The 21,339-nt window shown below is 38.9% G+C and overlaps 1 protein-coding gene across 2 annotated transcripts; it reads right to left on the bottom strand.

The window, feature by feature from the left end:
* Positions 1 to 1,595: 1,595 nt before the first annotated feature.
* On the bottom strand, positions 1,596 to 19,368 carry LOC121776504. 2 transcript variants are annotated; one of them, XM_042173676.1, is made up of 22 exons: positions 19,038 to 19,368; positions 18,817 to 18,965; positions 17,153 to 17,215; positions 15,936 to 16,270; positions 15,772 to 15,868; positions 15,504 to 15,581; positions 15,344 to 15,403; positions 15,158 to 15,262; positions 14,784 to 14,894; positions 14,317 to 14,358; positions 14,104 to 14,196; positions 13,334 to 13,500; positions 7,192 to 7,478; positions 6,985 to 7,106; positions 6,817 to 6,859; positions 6,634 to 6,725; positions 6,399 to 6,447; positions 5,702 to 5,772; positions 4,978 to 5,097; positions 4,756 to 4,856; positions 2,592 to 2,637; positions 1,596 to 1,945 (listed from the first exon to the last, which is right to left on the bottom strand). In XM_042173676.1, exons 2-22 carry the CDS (start codon positions 18,952 to 18,954, stop codon positions 1,898 to 1,900), a joined length of 2,268 nt encoding a protein of 755 aa, XP_042029610.1. In that variant the 5' UTR covers positions 18,955 to 18,965; positions 19,038 to 19,368; the 3' UTR covers positions 1,596 to 1,897. The 2 variants fall into 2 exon arrangements, 1 of the variants encoding a protein (XP_042029610.1); XR_006045308.1 differs by lacking the exons at positions 1,596 to 1,945; positions 2,592 to 2,637; positions 4,756 to 4,856; positions 4,978 to 5,097 and having other exon boundaries at positions 6,794 to 6,859.
* Between the last annotated feature and the right edge of the window lie 1,971 nt (positions 19,369 to 21,339).

Below are 21,339 nucleotides of genomic sequence, written 5' to 3'. Positions count from 1 at the left end.
CACGCTCAGTGTGTGTCTTTTTAGAGAGAGGGCAGTGGGAAAAGAGCCAAGATATGGTCTAATCACTGTCTAATTTGTTATGGGGCTACCAAGATTCAAAGATTCAATCTTTGGTAGTAAATGTGAGCAATCCCAAGGCTACATTGTCCCCCACATCATCAAACCCCACACCCCTCTCTCTTTTTTCTTTGTATTTATGAGATTTTGCATTCATATAATTTAATGTTGTTTCATAGATTTGTGTTCAATGGTTGCATGCGCTATATGTACTTGGAGCATGAATAGAGTGCTAGTTTTCATCTATAAAGTTTGCTAAATTCATGTAGTCTCGACTCTATTTTCATAGAGTTTGGGTCTAATAATGTGTTCTCCACTCATTCAAGATTCAAAAAATAATTTCATTTTTGTCACGAAATTTTAAAAATTGGTGCTTACAGTGAGCTAACGGGTAAGATAATAAAGTAGATTAATGAAGAAAGAATAAACTCATAAAATAAGAGAGATTAAGAGATTGTTTTTTGTCAATAAAAGAAATAACTCATTTAGCTTGGGACGTCTAGAAAAAGAATTAGACTCAATTAAATTGGACGAAAGGGAATGTTAATTTTATGTAAAAATGACTGATCCAAAAACTGAAAATTACATGGCATTCCATATTAAAAATGGAAATGAAATATTTCATCAATACTATTGGGGTAAAAGTAAAAACAAGTTGAAGAATTGAGAGAGCATATTTATGTCCCATGGGCCATCATTGTATACACTAGTTTAATTTTTTCACACATATTGCATACATTAATTTACTCACATATAAAATTAAATTTTCTGTCTGATACATCAAATCAATACACCCTTTATTCATGAGCAGCAAAAGGTGATGTCCAGAGATATAAATATTAAAAATTGATTTTGAGCATTTGTCACATTGTGCAACACCATTAATATTTATTATTCTCATTGAAGTTTTGGTTTCTCCCTCGTGTTTGTCTTCTGCAGGGCATTCATGCTCAATAAATCCCAACCTTTTTTTTCTTTTTTTCACATTTTATTTTTTAACTTTCCGTGGTTTAAATTCAGTGGACCACATGAAATTCTCTCCTTTTATTGAAATGAACCAACAAACAAGTCTCTATTTTTCAAAGTTTGGTCTTTCTCTCTATTGATTAAATTTTAATGGACTACATAAAATATTTCATTTTTTTAAGAGATGATTGAACATTATTATATTCAAAACTAGGATTTCTCCAATCCTCTCACCTTTTGGGTATGAATTGATCAATTATAGAATTACTATCAAATTGTCTTGGAGTGTAATCAAATTCTAATCCATCAATAAATAATGAATTAGTTTATATTATTACTCCACCTTTTCTGAGTTAATGTAGTTGTATTCATTTTTGGATGTCTCATATTAAATGAATCTTTTTCTTTCGGCAAAACTCAACCCTTTTAATCTTTTTCTACTTTATCATATTTTCAGTTATTTATTTTCTTCATTCAATTAACTCAAAACATCATTTTCTTAAAGTCATTAATTTTTTAGGTTTTAAAATCAAAATAAATATATAAAACAAAACAAATAGTGCTACCATTGATTGAAGAGAAAGAAATTCATCATGTCATCAATAATATTATAACTTCACATTTCACAATCACATTTCTTAAATGTGTCAAAAATATTTCAGTGAAAAAAGAGAAAAAAATACCATCAACACCACCAAAAAGGCTGTAGATGAGACTGAAATCAGTATTTGAGCTCCATCCAAATGTCAAGAAATCTAAATTGCAAGAAAATAAAACACTCCCTATATCTAATCGAATCGTGTCCTATATCTTTTCGATCAGCACAGGCGAAAAAATTGACAGATGCACAACATAATTAGGTTTATACAAATGTTTACTTGCTAAAAAATATGCTTCTCTTCTTCCTCTTCTTCTCACCAGCCTGCACCATTATTTGTTGGAATAGTCATAAAGAGCTCTACCATAACAAAATTACATACGTTCTCAAGTTAAGCAGCCATGTGCACTAGAAAACTTATAAAAATTTCGCATGATTTTGCATCGAAACCCCATGATTTTTCGTATACCAAGTTTTGATAAAACCATTTGGTTGCAGGAGAGTTACAACAACCATTACATCTACCTTACACATAAGCTATTCTATCTTTTGGTAGTCAAACCAAACAGGGCTACACGAAGTCGAACAAACCTTAGCTTACATAAAATAACAGAACAAAATCAGTTCATAGCTGAAGAGTTGATACTGACAACTATTGTGCAGATATTAGACACTACGAAATAATTAATTATTATTGTTCATGTGAGCACACAATATGGTGGTTGGAATTCAAAGGGATTGGTGGTTATCACACAGACCGTGCAGTGAGAATTGATTACGTAAACTAAAGTTTTTCAAGTTGAATTATCCACCACTAGCAAGACGGGCCATAAAATCACAGAACTTGATTAATTCAAACGCTTTCTGGAAAGAAGAGCGATGATCAAATTTTGCTTACAAGCAGGACATGTACAAAATCTGAATACTCTCATATGGTTTATGGCAGAATTCAAAGGAAAAGGAAATGTACCTTTAAGATGAACAACCGGATGGTGAGAACAATCGTGTCTCTTGAACTGAAAATGAAAAGAAAAAAGGTCAGTCGATGAATTGGAAGAACATCCACTGTTAAAAAACTTGCTCTCTGTATTACTACAAACGTAGAAAATTAACTTTAACACATCTCAACAACTAGAGCTGTCAAAAGCTACATTTGATAAGATGTTGCTCACACGAAAAGATAAAAGAAAATCATTGTGCCTTCCAAATCAAGGGGATATCCTCATACCTTATCAATGTAAAGAACAAAAAGAAGAAGATGCCCTACTAAAAAAATGTTGATACATTATCCAAATGCAATTGTTTGAGCTGTATTGGGCAAAATATTTTTCCGTGTATAATAAAAGTACAAATGATTCCCTATACATAGAGGGTGCATAAACTAGGTTACAAATTACAATCAAATCCTAAAATAAAAGAAAGAAACTCAAATATCTAAACTTTCCAACAAATTACAAAAAGTTTAACAAGCAAACAACAGCACTTGTTATGTTGCATATGCACAAAATATGTCAAAGAAAAGGAACTTACTCTAAACTACAGCTATAACAATACAAATATGAAGGAGAACATTGACACCTAACCAATAAATGAGCATGATCTGATAAAATTCGTGGTGAGTGACTCTTGTGACAGCGAACACTGTAGTCTAGAACTCGCCCAACTGCACACGATCGAAGCGCTCTAAAAGACCTACGCGAGCCCACAGGAGACTGACCCATGAAAACTCGGATCAACAAGCTGACAGTCGACAAAATTCAACATCTCACGACGCCTATCAACAGTGCTGTCCCGCCACTCATCTTCCATCAGAATAGCAATAAAATCACCCCTGCGAGCCAAGGATGGCGATCTTCTGGGTCTCTCTTTGGGGATGGAATGTCATCCTTGGCTCATTAGAGCGCCTCGACCGTGTGCTGTTTGTCGAGTCATAGACGTCGGTGTTCGCTGTCAAGAGGATCACTCACATACCTTGATTTCGTCAGATCATGCTCCTTTGGGCTACGGCTAGTAACGGAAGTTCCACCGAGTTCCGTATCTCTCCAAAAAACGAGGATTTTCGTTTTGATGCACGATTTCAGGTTGAAATAGCTTAATGCTTTAACGGATTTGCATAAAACATTTCACTAATGCAAGCCCACATAAGTTGGGAAGAATATACAAACTGCTGTGATCATGGCAACATTGAACATTCATAATGCTAACTATAGCGGCACTGTTATTTGTTCTTTTTCTAACGTTAAGCATGTTTTATATCCCCAACTTTTAGCATTTTTCATAAAATAACCTCAACTTACATTTCTATTAAAACCCCCAACTTTATGAAAAGTGTCATCTTTGTCTTGTTTGACATAATCCGGTGATGAAAAAATGAGTCAGATTCTGCGTGAATTATAATTTAACTGAGGCGAAGCTTTTTCTACAGGCGGCTAATTATGTGGCCACCAGTTTTCAGGGTTCTCTAGACAATGTCCCCATACAAACAGGTCATAAACCAAACTTTTCCAAAAATGGAGGGTTATTGAAGAAACACGTTAAAGTTGGGATCACGGAACATGTCCTAAAACAAAAAATCCATCTAATCAAACAATTACAACCAAGAATCCGGTAAATAGACCCATTCTTCGGCTGTGTAAATCAAATGCTTCACAAGGTTGGGGTAATCAGACCATCACTTACAGTGTGTAGCAAATTCTTACCCACCGTTTGAATATGTGGCAATTGGGACCACTCTCAGAATATCCAAGCGCCGAAGATCAACCATGTTAATTTTTTAATCCATGTATGGTGTAAATTGTGACTTGTGAGGCATTGAGCACCGGAATTGTCTCCTCAAGTCGGATTTTGGGTGGCCGGATGTATTTCAAGGTGGTCCCGATTACAAAACATTGAAAGGTCGGGTACAAATTTGCTACACTTGAAAGTAATCTTGTAAACCAAAGTTAAGGTGGTGATTAAATATGACAACCTTTTTCTTTTAAAACTTCTTAATCCAATTTTGTTATCTTCTTTTTTCCAACCACATAGCAGCAAATTTGTTTTCTTATGAGTATAGCAAGATTATAACATCAATCATAATTTCAGCCTGCCAAGCATTTCTGCATGGTACGAAATAACCATCCACCGAAACTTACCCACTTATATCTTCCAAGCTACTGTCAACTCGCAACATACGTTCAGTACCCTGAGAATCACCTATAGAGAACTCTGTTGGACTTCCATATGGAATAGAGACCTAAATATAGTACATAATAAGAAGAAAATTCAGGATACATGTTCATAATAAGGAAGCAATATCAAACACACTGATCATTAGAGACTGGAAAAGTAAAGCAAAGGAGATAGAAGATACATACAATTGTAGATGATGAAAACTTCTCGGTGACTACAGTCCCATTAGGACCGCTACCTTTTATGCTGTAACCATCCCTTTTAATCGTCAATGTAGCTGGCTCCCATATATCAAGATATCCACTCTTCACAATCGAAGGATAAAGAAAACAGAAAAGAGATGAATTAGGGCCCTTCAAGATAGAGGTCTACTAGCAGTGACATGACATCAACAAGGTTTAGATAGTGTTAATTTTTTGCAGCACCCCTCAAAGGATTAGCCTCATTAAAGATGCAACTCCAAATTTTGATACTCTTTTATTGACCTTGTGCTCTATTTAATACTCCCTCCGTCCCATTAAAATATGGGCGGATGAGATGGCACGGGAATTAAGACAAAATTGGTAAAGTAAGAGAGAGGAGGAGAATGGTTTGGTAAAGTAAGAGAGAGTAGGAGAATGGTAGTTCAAGTAGAGTTAGTGGATAGTGGGACCTACATTATTAAATTGATATTTACTTTCCAAAAATGGAATGCACATATTTTTGTGGGACGGACAAAAATGGTAAGTGCACATATTTTTATGGGACGGAGGCAGTAATAAAAAACTACCACAAATTGCTCTCACACAAGATGCTTCTGAAGATATAATAATAAACCACGATAATGAAATTTGTTAATGGGGCCAAACCTAATTAAATTTTTATCAACACGAGAAGATAAAAATTGACATTGTGATTCATAAATCATACCGACATCGATATCTTGTAAGAAGCTTGAGCAGCATAAAGGTTCCTCTCTAAGCACCTTTGCATTTCAGGATCTGCAGAAGAGAGAACTTAAATTACTAAATAGAGCAAAATAAACACGTTAAGAGTTCACAGCAGTAAATCTTTACCAACTAATCAGAAAGAATAAAATCACTCGTAACTGATTAACTAAGTACTGAAAATGTGTACTAAAAACAGGGTCTGGCCTATATTAAACACCATTTTAATTTTTTTAGTAACATTTACAGAACTGTGCACCTAAATATATGTATAACAGGGAAACAAAGAACAGAAAAAGCTTTGGAAAATTTCTCGACAACATATGCATAATGCTCAAAGCAGACATATTCAATCACCATGAAACAGAGCACAGCATTAAGAAATACTAGTAAAGAAAAATAACTCCTTTCAGCATGCTCACATATTTAAATAAGATTGTAGAGGTCAGGCAACAATTTGTAAGGGAAACTGCTGTATTTTCAGTTTAAAACCTTGGGAAAATGTCTAAAGTGGATGCAACAAGTAGAAGCTTTTCCAATTAATTTCTTGCCAAGCTGGCTCAATGTAAAGTTTAAGAAATGCCAATTGTCTATACTCTATAACGTTAAGCAAGTCAGATATCCTGAACCTTTGGCATAAAGGCCGAACTAAGGTTATGAATTTATCAGTATTTCATTACCACAGGTAATTTTCCTGTGCTCGTTGGCAAAGACCTTCACAAGTTCACCCTGAAATGCCCAAAAAAAGGAAAGGGACGTCAGATATGAGCAAGTAAACCCATCAATATTTGAGGTCAAGCACACTGATAAGTGACATAGAATTAATATTTATTTGCCAGCTACTAGTTAGTTTTTCAGTATTTCCAGCTACTAGCTAGTTTTCCCTATCTAAAACAAAATAAAGGACTATAATACCTTCCGTTTTCTATCATCTAATGGCTGTACTTCAATGGCCAGACGAGTATCAACGTCATCTGCAGTAATAAGATAATTCGGTTGTTTTGCTCCTGTCAAGGATAACACATAATTAGACGATAGGGATTATCTTAGAGAAAGAACTAAATTGAACTAAAACCTGGATTACGCTAAAATGAGTACCATCAACATAACGAAAAGATCCATCTTCCATATGCCGCACCCACTGTAAATTCAAGGGAAACTTGCGTGATTATGACAGAACAGGCATAACCTACTGCAATTCAAGAAATGGTATGCTACTACTGCCAAAAAAGACAAAAGTTTTCTACAGAATGAAAGTAGAAGCACCTCAAAATTGCAACTGGTTGTTCCATTAATGGAGTATCCGCATGCTTGTAGTTGCTGACCGGGAAAAGCTTCACCTGAAATCTGGAGGTCATCTATTGCTGGAAGAGGATCATCATCAGCAGCTGACCAACATTTTCAATTTTTAGTTCAGTGACAACTATACCATAATCAAAGCAGTAAGGAAACTGAAATCAAACAAGTGCAGACCCTCAGAGAATGAAGATGAGGGTTCCTCCAGAACAGGGGGTAGAAAAGGAGAGAAAGATGAGTTGGGATCATCCATAGAAGTCGTAGATGCAGTGTTGGAATTCCAATTAGAAGATGGCTCTCTATCACTCAGAAGTCCTCTGTTTTCAGCTTCGCCCAACTCACTACTTCTAACAAGGTCACCAAATGTAACTTTTTTACTAACTGTAGCTTCACTATTACGAACATGTTGCGAATCCACCTGGTTGTATGCAAGTTGTTGAGCTATTTCAGGGAATGCTGCATTCCTAAAAGAACACAAATGCACTTTTTAAAACTCAACAAAAGTATCATGAGAATACTATCGCAAACTTACAAAGGTCACCAGGCAATAAAGATAACTCTCATCTTACTTTATTTGCAATAAAATAAGACCACATTTCAGTTCTTCATTTTTACATAATTTACGGAGAATTGCTTACATTGATGGTGTGGAGATGTTAGGAGTAAAGGCTACCCACACAGAATTAGCACGAGGTGTGCTAAATCAAACAGTGAATTAGAGAGAAAGGAACTGGGACTTTTATTGCTGGAAATAAATGGAAGGAAAACAATCCTCACAAGGAGGCCCTACGACGGAGTCGTCCTAAATACGATCCCTTTCAGAGATGATTTCTCTCCTTCGGTTCTCTCTATTTATAGACTACTATATCAGCTGCTTGAAATTCAAATTACATGAAATTAGGAAATTGACTAACAACCTAACAACCTGAACAACTAGAGATATTCTTGCTAACAAACTAATTCGAAATTCCCTCTACTGCTGTTGTTTGTTGCTCGGCCAGACCACACCTCTCTCTCCCCTCTTGTAAATCTTCCACTACTTAACTGTATCAACTACCCCATCCGTCAAAACAGCCTTGTCCTCAAGGCTGAAAAAAGGAAACTGCCCACAAACATCAGCCTCATCCATCCAAGTTGCCTCTTCAATGTCTAGCCCATCCCATTTTAGCAGGACCTGCTTGACCTGCTGCCCCTCCTGGTCAACCACTCGTCTGTCCAGTACCCGTTCCGGTAAGAATGGGGGCTCGTAATCGGTCAGTCCCTCCGGCAAAGTTGGTTCAGCCCTCTCATCCCCAATGGCTCGTTTCAACAAGGAGACATGGAAAACCGGGTGAACTCGAGCTGAGGCGGGAAGCTCCAAGCGATACGCAGAGCCGCCAATGAGCGCGTTGACCCGAAATGGGCCGAAGTAGCGAGGGGCAAGCTTCCTATTTCGCACCGTAAAGAGCGTGGACTGACGGTGCGGGCGAAACCCCAAATAGACCATGTCGCCGACGTTGAAGTGGATATCGCGACGTCGCTTGTTAGCGGCGACCGTCATCCGATTTTGAGCGCGTTGAAGGTGGTGGCGCAGAAGCACCAGGGTGTCGTTGCGAGACAGGAGCGTGTCAACAACTGCCTGGGCTTTGATCTCACTTGGTAGGAAATCATGGATGGTCGGGGGCGGTCGGCCGTAAACTACCTCGAATGGCGTCGTCCCAGCAGATGAATGGGCACTCGTGTTATAGCAGTACTCAGCCCAAGACAACCACTTGTGCCACTGCTTCGGTCTGTCGGACGAAAAACAGCGGAGGTAAATCTGTAGGCACCGGTTTAGTACCTCTGTTTGGCCATCTGTTTCGGGGTGGTACGCCGAGCTCATTTTCAGCTTAGTTCCCATAGCGCGGAAGAGCTCTCTCCAGAAAGAGCTTAAGAATAGCGGGTCTCGATCCGACACGATGGAACAAGGGATGCCATGGAGGCGTATAATCTCACTTGTGAACGTATCGGCCACTTGTCGAGCCGAAAATGGGTGCCTCAAGCCCATGAAGTGTGCATATTTGGATAAGGGATTGACGACGACGAAGATGCAGTCGAACCCCCCCGCCTTAGGTAACCCGGAGACGAAATCCATGCTGACATCCTCCCAAACTCGTTCCGGTATTGGCGAGGGTTGCAAGAGACCTGCCGGAGCCTTGGTATCGGACTTGTGTCGCTGGCAGATTGCGCAAGTCGCGACAAAGGCAGTGACCTGCCGCATCATTCCAGGCCAATACACGTTCGAGGCGAGTCGGCGGTAAGTGCGATAGGCCCCGGAGTGGCCCCCGGTTGGCGTGATGTGAAACTCGGCAATCAATTTCTGAATCCACGGTGATTGTGGAGGCACCACGATTCGACCCTTGTAGAAAAGAGTCCCATGAATCAGCTCATAGTGGAGAGATAAAGGACCTGCCTCCAAGTCAGTTTTGATTTTAGCCAGAGCTGGGTCGGTGGAAATGGTGGACTGGACGGTGGACCATTCCGGCCAGGTTGGTCGTGACACAGCCGAGAGCTCCAGTGTTGTTTCATTTATTGAGGCGACCTTCCTTGTAAACGATCGTAAAATCGTAGCCTAAAAGTTTCCAGGGATGGGCCAAAAGTTGACGCAGGCTCCGTTGATCCATGTGGACCACAAAGCGGCGGCCGAGTAAGTAAGGGCGCCAATGATGGATTGATAAAACTAAAGCCATCAACTCTTTCTCGTAGGCTGACTTAGCGAGCCATCGGGAAGACAGTGTTTTGCTGAAGTAGGCAACTGGTTGGCGCTCCTGCATTAGAACGGCGCCCAGCCCCCGACCCGAGGCATCACATTCAATGACGAATTCTTTGGTAAAATCTGGCGTTCGGAGAAGAGGTGCCGACGTCAGTGCCTCCTTAAAGGCTTCGAACACGGCTGCTGCGTCGGTTGGCCATGCCCATGCTCGTTTGGCGGATGGAGCTAGAAGCTTTTTTAGAAGGGCGGTGAGGAGGGCTGCGATCTTGCCATAATTACGAATGAATCGTCGGTAGTATCCGGTTAAACCAAGGAAACCTCTGACACTCTTCAAGTTCGAGGGAGTCGGCCACCGTAACACGGCCGAGATCTTCGCTGGGTCCATCTTCACCCCCTCGTAGGACACGATATGACCAAGATACTCCACGCTATGGTGTCCCAGCAAACATTTCGGGGAGTGGGCGTGGAGGGTCTGAAAAACGTGTTGTAGATGCTGCAGATGTGCCTCCCATGAGGTGCTATAAATGAGGATGTCGTCAAAGAAAACCAGGACGAACTTTCGCAAGGCTGGCCGGAAGATGTCATTCATCAAACCTTGAAACGTGGCCGGGGCGTTGGTGAGGCGGAACGGCATTACCAAAAACTCATAATGACCGGAGTGCGTGCGAAATGCGGTCTTGTGAACGTCCCTGGCAGCCACCCGAATTTGGTGGTATCCTGCCTTCAAATCAATCTTGCTTGACCATCTAGCGCCATGTAATTCGTCGAGAAGCTCCTGAATGACCGGAATGAGGTATTTATCAGGGACCGTCCGCTTGTTCAATTCTCTGTAATCGACTCGGAAACGCCACGAGCCGTCTTTCTTCCGGACGAGTAGGACCGGGCTGGAGTAAGGGCTGGTACTAGGCTGAATCACCCCGGAAGCCAGCATTTCTGCTACTAACTTCTCCATCTCATTCTTCTGCAAGTGGTTATAGCGGAAAGGGCGAACCGAGACGGGTTCTGTACCTGGCAGGATCGGAATTTGATGGTGAACACTGTGACTCAGAGGAAGACCCCCGGCTGATTCTGTAACAGATGGGAAAGCGGTCAAAAGTTGCAGCAGCTGGGACCGTGCTGCCTGCGACAGGACCGTGCCGATGCCAAAAGAAACCGGAGCTGACTCCTTTTCCACTGATCGAAGGAACCAGCAGCAGTCCCCTTCTTCCAGGAAAACGCAGGTCTTGCGTTGAGCACGCACGCCACATAACGGTCGGGTCGCCTTTGATTGACACAGGCCGACCATTGACCGAGAAATCCATCGAGGAATGCTGCCAATTGGCCAAGACATACCCCGAGGTCTCGAGCCATGATACCCCCATACCCCCAGTATGGCGTCAATGTTGCGGAGAGGAAATACATAGCATGACACCGCAAAGCTCTCCTTCTCCAAAACCAAAGGCACCTTCTGGCAGAGCCCCGCTGCCCGACGTGACGTTCCATCGCCCAATATTACAGAATAGGGCTTAGTGGGCGTGATCGGTAACTGGAGTTGTTGTGCCAATTTCTCCTCGTAAGTAGTGATCTTTGCTGCTCTCATCAGGAGGCGTACCTCAGGGCGAAGGGCCGCCATAAAGAAACCCAGATACTGATGGCAAGCGATATCCGGAACCTGTGCGAGGCGTGCCTCGAACGCCGCGACATAGTCAGCGAGAGAGCCGGCGGCAAACGCTTCATATTCATCCAACGCCCCGTTTCCGCCAAATCGTTTCATCAACTCCCGCGCGAACCAAGTCCAAGAGAGGTTTGGGACTCGTTGACGCAATAACTGGTACCACGGCAGGGCCGGGCCTGCCAAAGCTACCATTGCGACGCCCACTCGGTTCTCGGTTGGGGTCTCCGAGATTAAAAAGTACTGCTCTGCCCTGGCCAGCCACGCGAGGGCATCTGTCCCGTCGAAGGTCGGCATGGGTGACTGTGATTTGCACCCCACAACCACTGAATTGGATTCCCGATTCTCAGAAGATCCGGCGTCCTCAGGCCCTGCTTGGGACTTGCGTTGGAGGGCCGCAAAACTCGCACGCATCTCCGTAACCATGGCGTCGAGTTTGGACCCTAAAACCGTCACCTGCTCGTCAGTCTGCCGGAATTGGGCATTGAGTTACTTGCGTTGGAGGGCCGCAAAACTCGCACGCATCTCCGTAACCATGGCGTCGAGTTTGAACCCTAAAACCGTCACCTGCTCGTCAGTCTGCCGGAATTGGGCATTGAGTTCCTCGACTGCTGCTGATAATTTGACCATGCTATGCTGAAGGTCCTCGGTAGTATTCTCCAAACCGTCCAGGCGCGAATCCGCCCGCGAGTTAACCATCGTTCACCGCACCAATTGTTAGGGGACAGAATTAGCACGAGGTGTGCTAAATCAAACACAGAATTAGAGAGAAAGGAACTGGGACTTTTATTGCTGGAAATAAATGGAAGGAAAACAATCCTCACAAGGAGGCCCTACGACGGAGTCGTCCTAAATATGATCATTTTCAGAGAGGATTTCTCTCCTTCGGTTCTCTCTATTTATAGACTACTATATCAGCTGCTTGAAATTCAAATTACATGAAATTAGGAAATTGACTAACAACCTAACAACCTGAACAACCAGAGATATTCTTGCTAACAAACTAATTCGAAATTCCCTCTACTGTTGTTGCTTGTTGCTCGGCCAGACCACCCCTCTCTCTCCCCTCTTGTAAATCTTCCACTCCTTAACTGTATCAGGAGAGCACAACTATATGCAGATAAAAAAAAATTAAACTGCTTATGGAACCACATAACAATCGAGTAAATTATTTCTAATATAAGATAAATGTCTTTCTAAAGAGAGGTTGTAACTTGTAAGAGATTAAGAGTGATCCTTAAATACACAAGAAGTTGCAGATTTTTTTTTGATAATCTCCCAGTGGTCCCCCCAAACAGAATTTAAAAGGGTTGTAGCTACTATTTCTGAAGTGTGAACTTTGTGACAGAGGCAAGATATGCATAAGAAATCATAATTAAGATATATCAGCTATTATTAGTAAAGCCAATTCAGTCAGAAGTTGACAAATTCTCCTTATTACTAAATCCAATTCAGTCAGAAGTAGACAAATTGTCCTTATTACTATATCCAATTCAGTCAGAAGTTGACAGATTGTCGGTAATAAATCAATTTATCCAGTGGTTATACTTCATCCAGTATTGCCCCATTAATATACTATTCTTATTCGTATATCCTTATAACTACTTAATCCACACTTTAAGAGTGAAATATGACCATGCATTCCAACTATAAGAGACAGCAATCAATGTTTCCCATTGAAGTTCTGGTGCCGAACCTAGGCATTAAAACTTTATAAACCACATCACCAGTACAGAGGACTGACATTGCTCAAGCATTCCAAGTTGCAGTAGTTTCTGAGTTATAACTAGAGAGAGCGAGAGGAGTGAATTATAATCAGTGTTCCCACTCCAAATGACAAAAATTGACAAGAGTACATTTATGCAACTAGACATATCAAAGGCAGATGATTGAGATAGCATATATACTTTTATAGTTAGAATCTATTTCAGCCAAACCTGCTTCCAAGAGGTGGATGCCTCCCCAACTCGTGCTCTGGGTTCTTCAAGTTCTCCAGCCCACTTTGAGCAAGACCTAAAATATCCATTGTAGTCTGAGAATCTGAAGATGGCATCTTTCCATCAGAATATGTTTGTTGAGGAACCAATTCCAACCCCTTCTTTATCTGGCAGGGCATTCAAGATATGAGATAACATTCAGTCTAGACTACCATTCATGAAGTGTATGCTTCTTAATGCCTGAATTGATTCACAATTATATCAATTATTATCATTTAGGTACAAAAATAAGGATCTCGATCCAGGAGACTACCTTTCTGTTGAGACAATTGAACACTGAACACAATTATAACAAGAATATGGGAAATTGAAACCCAGTTGTCAGAATGTTTTTCACTAATCTCGTTCTGAGTACAGACAATTAATAGTCTTTACAAACTACATAAAGTATACTTATGTCCATACATGGGAGAATCAATAGCTAGAGAATATAAAAAAATGTGATGACTAATAATTATTGTACATGCATCTCTCTACCACTTCTTATCTCAAACCAGTTTTCTTGTGTCCTGCCACTTCAACCTGACTAAGGATATTATATACTGCACCGGTCCTACCATTTAATCTCTCTCATATCCTGCCATTAAAAACTCAAGCACCAACTCAATCATTGCAGAAGCTCTTCAATCCAGTTGTCACTAATCTAAAAGGGTGCAATGTGCATCAAGCAGGTTTTAGTCATTAAGTAAGCATACTAATGTGAACTATACCTCGTGAGAATAAACAGGTGACTGAGTGACAGTAGATGAATTTATATCTGAACGCCAAGGTGCAAGCTGATACTCCGACTCTTTCACTTTCCCCTACATATGAATTTACCAAAAAAATGACCAAGAGAAAGAAGTTGAAGAATGCAAATTCAATCATTGGCATCTCCATGTACGTCCCCTTCAAACTAATCATTCCGAGCCTCAAAAACATACCTCAGTCACAAGAAGCTGTTCTTGTAAATGTCTAAACAAAACCTGCAAACACAAGATTTAATATAAGTCAATGGGAGAGAGTGCTCTAATTTAATATTCCACCAAATCATTACCAATTTATAAACATCTAGAATATAAGTATAACAGGTCCAATAAAAGAATATGAAGTACCAACTTAGAAACATCTAGAATATTCTCCACTTTCCTTATAACCAAAAACAAGAGTACAACCACTCCCGACACCAGTCACACCACTTGACTTTTAATTATGATCCCAACAAAGTAGGACGACAATATCCTAGCAGATAGTGTCATAACCCTGTAAGACCTTGCTTATCATTCACTTTTTTGCAGATGACAACATGACCTTATAAATTGCACTAAATGAGAGCTCATCTGAAGTACAGACAAAATTCTCCGCAGGCAATGTCATCAAGACAAATACAAGAATAACCTGAAGAGAATACCTTGACATTACTGACAATGGATTGCGCATCGGCAACAGGTGGTTGAAGAGAATAATCCGCAAGAAGAGGCATCAATGAAGTCACAAATGTTGACCTTTCTTGTTGTGTGGCCTGAAAGAAAAACTTGAGCCTGAATACATGTTTAGCTAACATTTGCAGAGAGGGAAGAGCACAGTGGAACTTTTATTTGAACTTAAATTATGCAGTTAATATAACAGATACAGTTGGTACAGGTAGAAGTAAGTTTTCATAGAGGTTTAAGTAAATAACTGAAGTTGCATTCTCAACCAAGACTGATAATAAGCCAAAAGTAACAAAATCTGTACACAACATGCATGAGCGTTAAAACAATAGTATTTAAATGATACATATACCTGTAAAGCATATGTAAGACGAACATTCTCCTCCATTATGTCTTGTCTGTAGGAAATTGCTTTAGAGGCAGCAAGAATGAGATCCTGCTGTTGCTGATCAAAGGCCTATGGAAAAGAAAATATAAAGATTACATAAATAAAGATTTTGAGAAGGTATATTAAACAAAAGCAAAAAAGATTGGTTACCAGACGCATATAAGATATACGCTTATCTAGGGCATATTTCTCGTTGCGAATTTGAGATTCCTAGTAAGAAAATTAGATAAATGAATCAAATATATGCAAGGATACAGCCAAGGTTCAATCTAAACAATACATAGAGGACTGAGAACGATCTCTTTCCTACCTTCATTGAAAATTCTGTGAGATGTTTCCTTAATTGTGCAATCTCCTCTTCATGTTCCCGAATCTGTACTACTATATCCTACAAACAAAATGATACAGGAGAAATAAATATCAATATATATATATATATGAACAGTTTCTTATATAGCATTTCTCTTTTCTTAATTCTTACAGATATATAGATGTGACCTCAATCTCATTGTCAACATTTTGGAATGGCATTAGCCAGGGGCAATCTGAAATCATAAATTATTTAAGTCAAAAGATACCTGCTTTGAAGAACCATTATTGTTAACATCAGCCACAGAAACCAAATCCCTTCCTGAATATCTTAACTCTGCATCCAGATTGCCTTCCAGCTGGTTCCTACAAAAGAAAAAATACAAATTACAACCAACGACATGCATACACACCACACATGCGTCTGAAATACCTGCTAGGGGTAGATGTCATGGATGGTGATATAATCTGAGCGACACCAGAATTATCTGATGATGCATGATCACCATGTATCATGTTCAATGATCCATTAATGTTGTTATCAAATTGGTGCTCAACATGCATTTGCATCACGTGATCCCTATTACTTCTGCTAACATCTGTTTGAAGAACGGAATCTGGCATGCCATGTCCAGAATTGATGGCCACATTTCGTCCTGCTAGTTGATTTTCTAATTGTAGAACTAGTTGATCAGCTCTACTTGGTGAATTAAAATGTTCAGCCCATCCACCTGACTGATAATTTTGATATTTTCCATAACCCGGTTTCTACAGTCAAAATAAATCAAATAAAGATAGTTAAATATTGACAGCCTAAACAAAATGTGCATCATGAACTTAATCTAGACCCACATAGTGAAAAAAACTCCATACATAATGGAGAAGGTTTGGGGCTCTGAATTTGATAAAATTTCTTAGAAAAATGTTTAAAAGCCTTCTGTTTCAGTAACATGCATCCTCCATGAACCCTTGGGTTATTCAGAACTTCTTTATGTTCACTTTCTACCCAAAGACTTCTAAGGAAATAAATAATTTCAATACCACGAGGGAAAATATCCGAAATATTACTAGATTTTACATAAATAAAACCAGGGGAAAATGCTGACAGAGAGTTGGAACTACCTTATTAGATAGAGAAAATGAGGAGAAAATGCCTCCGTAACGTTAACTCAGCAATACAGGTACATGAGCCATAATGTGTAATTGTGTGTGCAACATACATTAACTGTATTTGTTCATTCCAAAGCACATTCATGAAATGGCAAATAATTGCAAATGACACATGTATTGTACAACTCTTATTTAGTTTTCTTCCATAAAGCATCTACAATTCTACATGTAATCTTCAAATTCTTCGAGAAAGTCAAAACATCATACAGTATGGTGATACATTGCTGCCTCTAACCCATTAATGTGTCTCTATTTTTGGCAAGCAAGTTAACTAATTATTCTTCGATGCTTGGGGTCTAAATCTTTGTTAAGTCGTTTACGCAATCCAAAAGTGAATTCTTTGACATGTGCCATAATTCTGAGGTAACCATAAACCCACATGGCTAATGGTACAAATAGAATGACAAAAAGGTAAAACCTAATCAAACAATACTTTTAGACCTAAAACGATTCATCACACATTCTTGAAAGAACTCTTACATAGTTTTCAAGTTCCTCATTTTTTTTCTGAAGCTCAGATCTCAGACGATTATTCTCTTCCACCTGTGAATATGAAAACAAAACAGGATAGCTTTCTTGATACTGCCAAGATTAACAAGCTTATAAAAGACATATAGCAAGTTCATAACTTAGAATAGAGAGGTGTTGGAGGAACCCTAATGAAACCATTCCCTCTAAGTAAAGCATAGATATTGGAAGTTAACTAAAGGGATGATACTGAACAATTGTAGTAGTGAAAACTTGTGGGTTCCAAGCGTCATCTAGGCAAGAAGGATGAAAGTATTTATGATAAGAGAGTACTATCTAGTATCATCTTTGTAAGAATTCAAAATTACTTAATCAAATTTTCAGAAATTGAAGTGCTCCAAAATCCAAATCAAAGTTCACTTTGCTTTTCCTTGATTTCCACATAAGAAACTTGTCCCAACTGTGTTTGAAGTATTTTGTCTACCCAATATTTTCATCTCTATTACCCTTAGTGTGCATCAAGTAGTATCAGACCCAATTAGTCTTGTGAAGTAAACCAATACTGTCCTCTTGGTGAAGGCAAAGACCGGAGCATGTACAAAATCCTCAACTGGAAACTGTGAGAATCAATGCTCCCAATGAGAATATTCAGCAACGTGCAGATCAGATGAATTTTGTGATGATGAAAAACGGGGTGTGACCATTACACCCAAGCCAGGTCTAATCGCACATGTGATCAAGAATTGTGCATCAACGTAGAATTTTCTGAGCTTAATGGTGTGGAACAACTACAATATGTTTTAACCGGTTAAATGAAGTAGACTGTATTTTCGCTAGAGCGCTATTAACTGCATACATACCCCACCAAAATTCAATTTTGAAGCTATTACTCCTTCCGTCCACAAAATTAGTCTTTGGGTTGTCTACAAAAAGTAGTCCCGAAGATCATTAAAAAACCCGTACCAGAAGCTCCTCGGACATTTTTTAAGTGACATAGAGAGTACTTGTTAATTTTAAAAGGCAAATATAACTGTGTTTATATTGCAAATGTATTTAGTTTATCCTTGCCATATTTACCAAACTTTGTAAAATGTAGTAATATGTAATCGACAGGCTAATAACATTTTACACAAAAGGAATCATGAGTTATCCCAACTGTGCTTTTTAAATTATTATAATTATAATTATAATATTACACCTATCATCGGCAAATCTATCTGCCGTACTATGCTTTAAGAAAAAGGTCATTCATTGGATTCAGTTGAGCTATAAGGCAGCAAATATAGTGACACTTCAAGATAAAGCAGAATCTCTTTTGGATTACTGTATTCCTATTTTCATACTGAGTTCAAAACTTAAGCGAGTGGTAGCTACTTCACGAACCAAACCTGAATCTACATACTTGAACAATATATTTATCAAAGTAATAAACTGTTATCAACTCTGTTAGCGTGTAATGAAGTGAAGTGATCAATGCAGCAAAAAATGGTTCTATTTTGACTTTTGGAGATCGAAGTGAAATTCGACAGAAGCATGTGAGCTCATAAGAGGGGTATTATAAGCACAAGATCAAGTAGGCAACGATAAATTGAATTGGTGGGTGATATTACACAATTTTCACTTGCATCAGAACAGATGGCCACGTATGCTAGATTAACTGAAATAAATAGAAATACCTGCTGCTTAATTGTGGCTTCCGCAGCTTCAACTGCTTTCATAACCTGAAATAACCCATCATTGCCGTTGATACTGTAGGGATCATTCACCATCAACCCTGCAAATCTACTTTCCAAATTGCCTTCCTCATTCTCCATGTCTCCTTGTCCTTCAAATTGTGCAGTCTGCATCAGTAAAGGGAAAATGAAAATGAAAAGCAATTTCACTACATATATAAAACCTGAATAGTTGGAAGAAATTGCAATTTTGCCACTCTCCAGCCGCGAACAATCCAATCACATTTTTCCACCCAAAACTTTTGCAGCTGTGCGCCAACCCTTCTCAATAGCTGCTGACAAATTTGTACTCTTTTTTACTTCATACCGCCGAATTCCACCGAATTGATAGCAGAAATTCGAGGTATTTGCAGCTCCGCGATCAATTTGGGATTAAAACTACCTCAAGGAGGAGGATTCCGAAGGAATTGGGAAGAAGAATTTGAAGTAATACGGAAACGGAAGAAGAAATCGAAGAGGGATGATTTTGGTTGCACTGCAAGAGAGAGAGATGAGATCATGAGAAACAGAGAGAGAAAAAGAAGAGATATTGGGCCTTGCTTAATGCAGAAGGTTGGGCCCCTCATTAATTAAATAAAAATAATTGGGCCTCTAATAAATACACTGAGTTGTGTATAAATTTATAATTACTCATCGACACAATTCAAATCATCAGGTTTCTGATTATTTAAAAATAAAAAATATTAATAAATCCAGTATTTTATTTTAAGAGAAATTATGAAAAGCTTATAATCCTTTTAGAAAACTTGTATTTTTATAAATGAAAAATGCTTAAAGTGAGTTGGTGAAGAGATTCAACCCGAGCGATTACAATGGAAATATATAGTTGTAAAACTATAATTATATGCTACTTCGAAACAAAATAGTAAAACTAACATAGCCGCAAATCCAACGTAGCCAATGTCTTTTACCGAACAATCGCAAGTGATAACAAGGAGAGACACAAGTCTTCGTCGTGAACCACCCAAACCCTAACCAGTGACCAAACCATCAGAGTAAGCTCACACACACAAAGCTCCGACCTAAAGAACACGAAGTTTAATAACCGAAAAAAAACTCAATATTTCACTAAACACTCTCGTTCACCGAATCACATGGCACAATTATGAGTCTCACACCATGAGAGGGCGGTGAAGCGTCGCGGGTCAAGACGTGGACCTTGGCCAGATCATAGGGCGGTGTTGACCCATAGGCAGTTTGGGTTTGAGAATTGGGCTTTGAAGATTTGGGCCAAATCAAATATTGGGCCGAATAGTCTAACAACTTCTTCAAATGTTTTTTTTTTTTTTTGCATGCTTTAGGCTTTGAAAACGAACTAGAACTTTGTATATTACTGCTATCAAGCTTGAGTTTGCCAATGCCAAGATATGGAATTATACATTTTCTATGTTCAATAATTTTTTCAGGTCTTATAAAAGTAAGATCTATATATATCATGTCTTGTGTATTTCTCTCTCATCTAATTATTGCACATATATAAACCAGCTTTGTGCTAATAATACAAACCTAGAAATATATGTATGAACACTCTCTCTCACTGTTACACAAAGAGCACACATTCCGACATACACCCATAACGTTACGAGTTTTAGAAAGACCAACAAAATGGCAAGTGTGACCCACATAAGAAAGTATTGAATATAACAGATATACTCCATAAATATCATCACAACTTAGAAGAATTTAACATAAAATATCACTATTATCTTATATTTGATGTCTTGCGTTATCTTTCTAAACAAAATGGCAAGTGCGACCCACATAAAAAAGTATTGAATATAACAGATATACTCCATAAATATCATCACAACTTAGAAGAATTTAACATAAAATATCACTATTATCTTATATTTGATGTCTTGCGTTATCTTTCTAAACAAAATGGCAAGTGCGACCCACATAAAAAAGTATTGAATATAACAGATATACTCCATAAATATCATCACAACTTAGAAGAATTTAACATAAAATATCACCATTATCTCATATTTGATGTCTTGCGTTATCCGGACAAGGAATCCGTAACAATCAACTCCCCTAATAGGTCTATCTGTTATCATATTTACTTGTGATTAAATGACATGCTTAATATTATCTCTGGCTCAGTTGTTTTTTTCTCTCAAATGTTCAGTCTATAACAATGTATCTTCGATCGTTTTCATCAGTATTACATTGTATCAAATGTTCAGTCTATAACAATGTATCTTCGGTCGTTTTCATCAGTATTACATTGTATCTTATGAGTATCCATATTACTCTCACCGTACCCATGGGATTAATTTAATCATATGCAAACCTCATTTTAAGAGTTTTATCCTATATTAGTATCTCACTATTATCTTGTAGCGAACCAAACGTCGCCTAAAGGGCTAACATTTTTATTGATCATGACTTGCTCCTTCCTCATACCATGACTTCGAGTTGGTTCTCAAACGTCCTCATTAGCCATGACCGGCTCATACCAAC

The sequence above is a fragment of the Salvia splendens genome, chromosome 18 (assembly GCF_004379255.2).
Source record: "Salvia splendens isolate huo1 chromosome 18, SspV2, whole genome shotgun sequence".
NCBI lineage: Eukaryota > Viridiplantae > Streptophyta > Magnoliopsida > Lamiales > Lamiaceae > Salvia > Salvia splendens.
The sequence above is the reverse complement of the archived record's forward strand: the minus strand, read 5'-3'. Positions and strand labels throughout refer to the sequence as shown.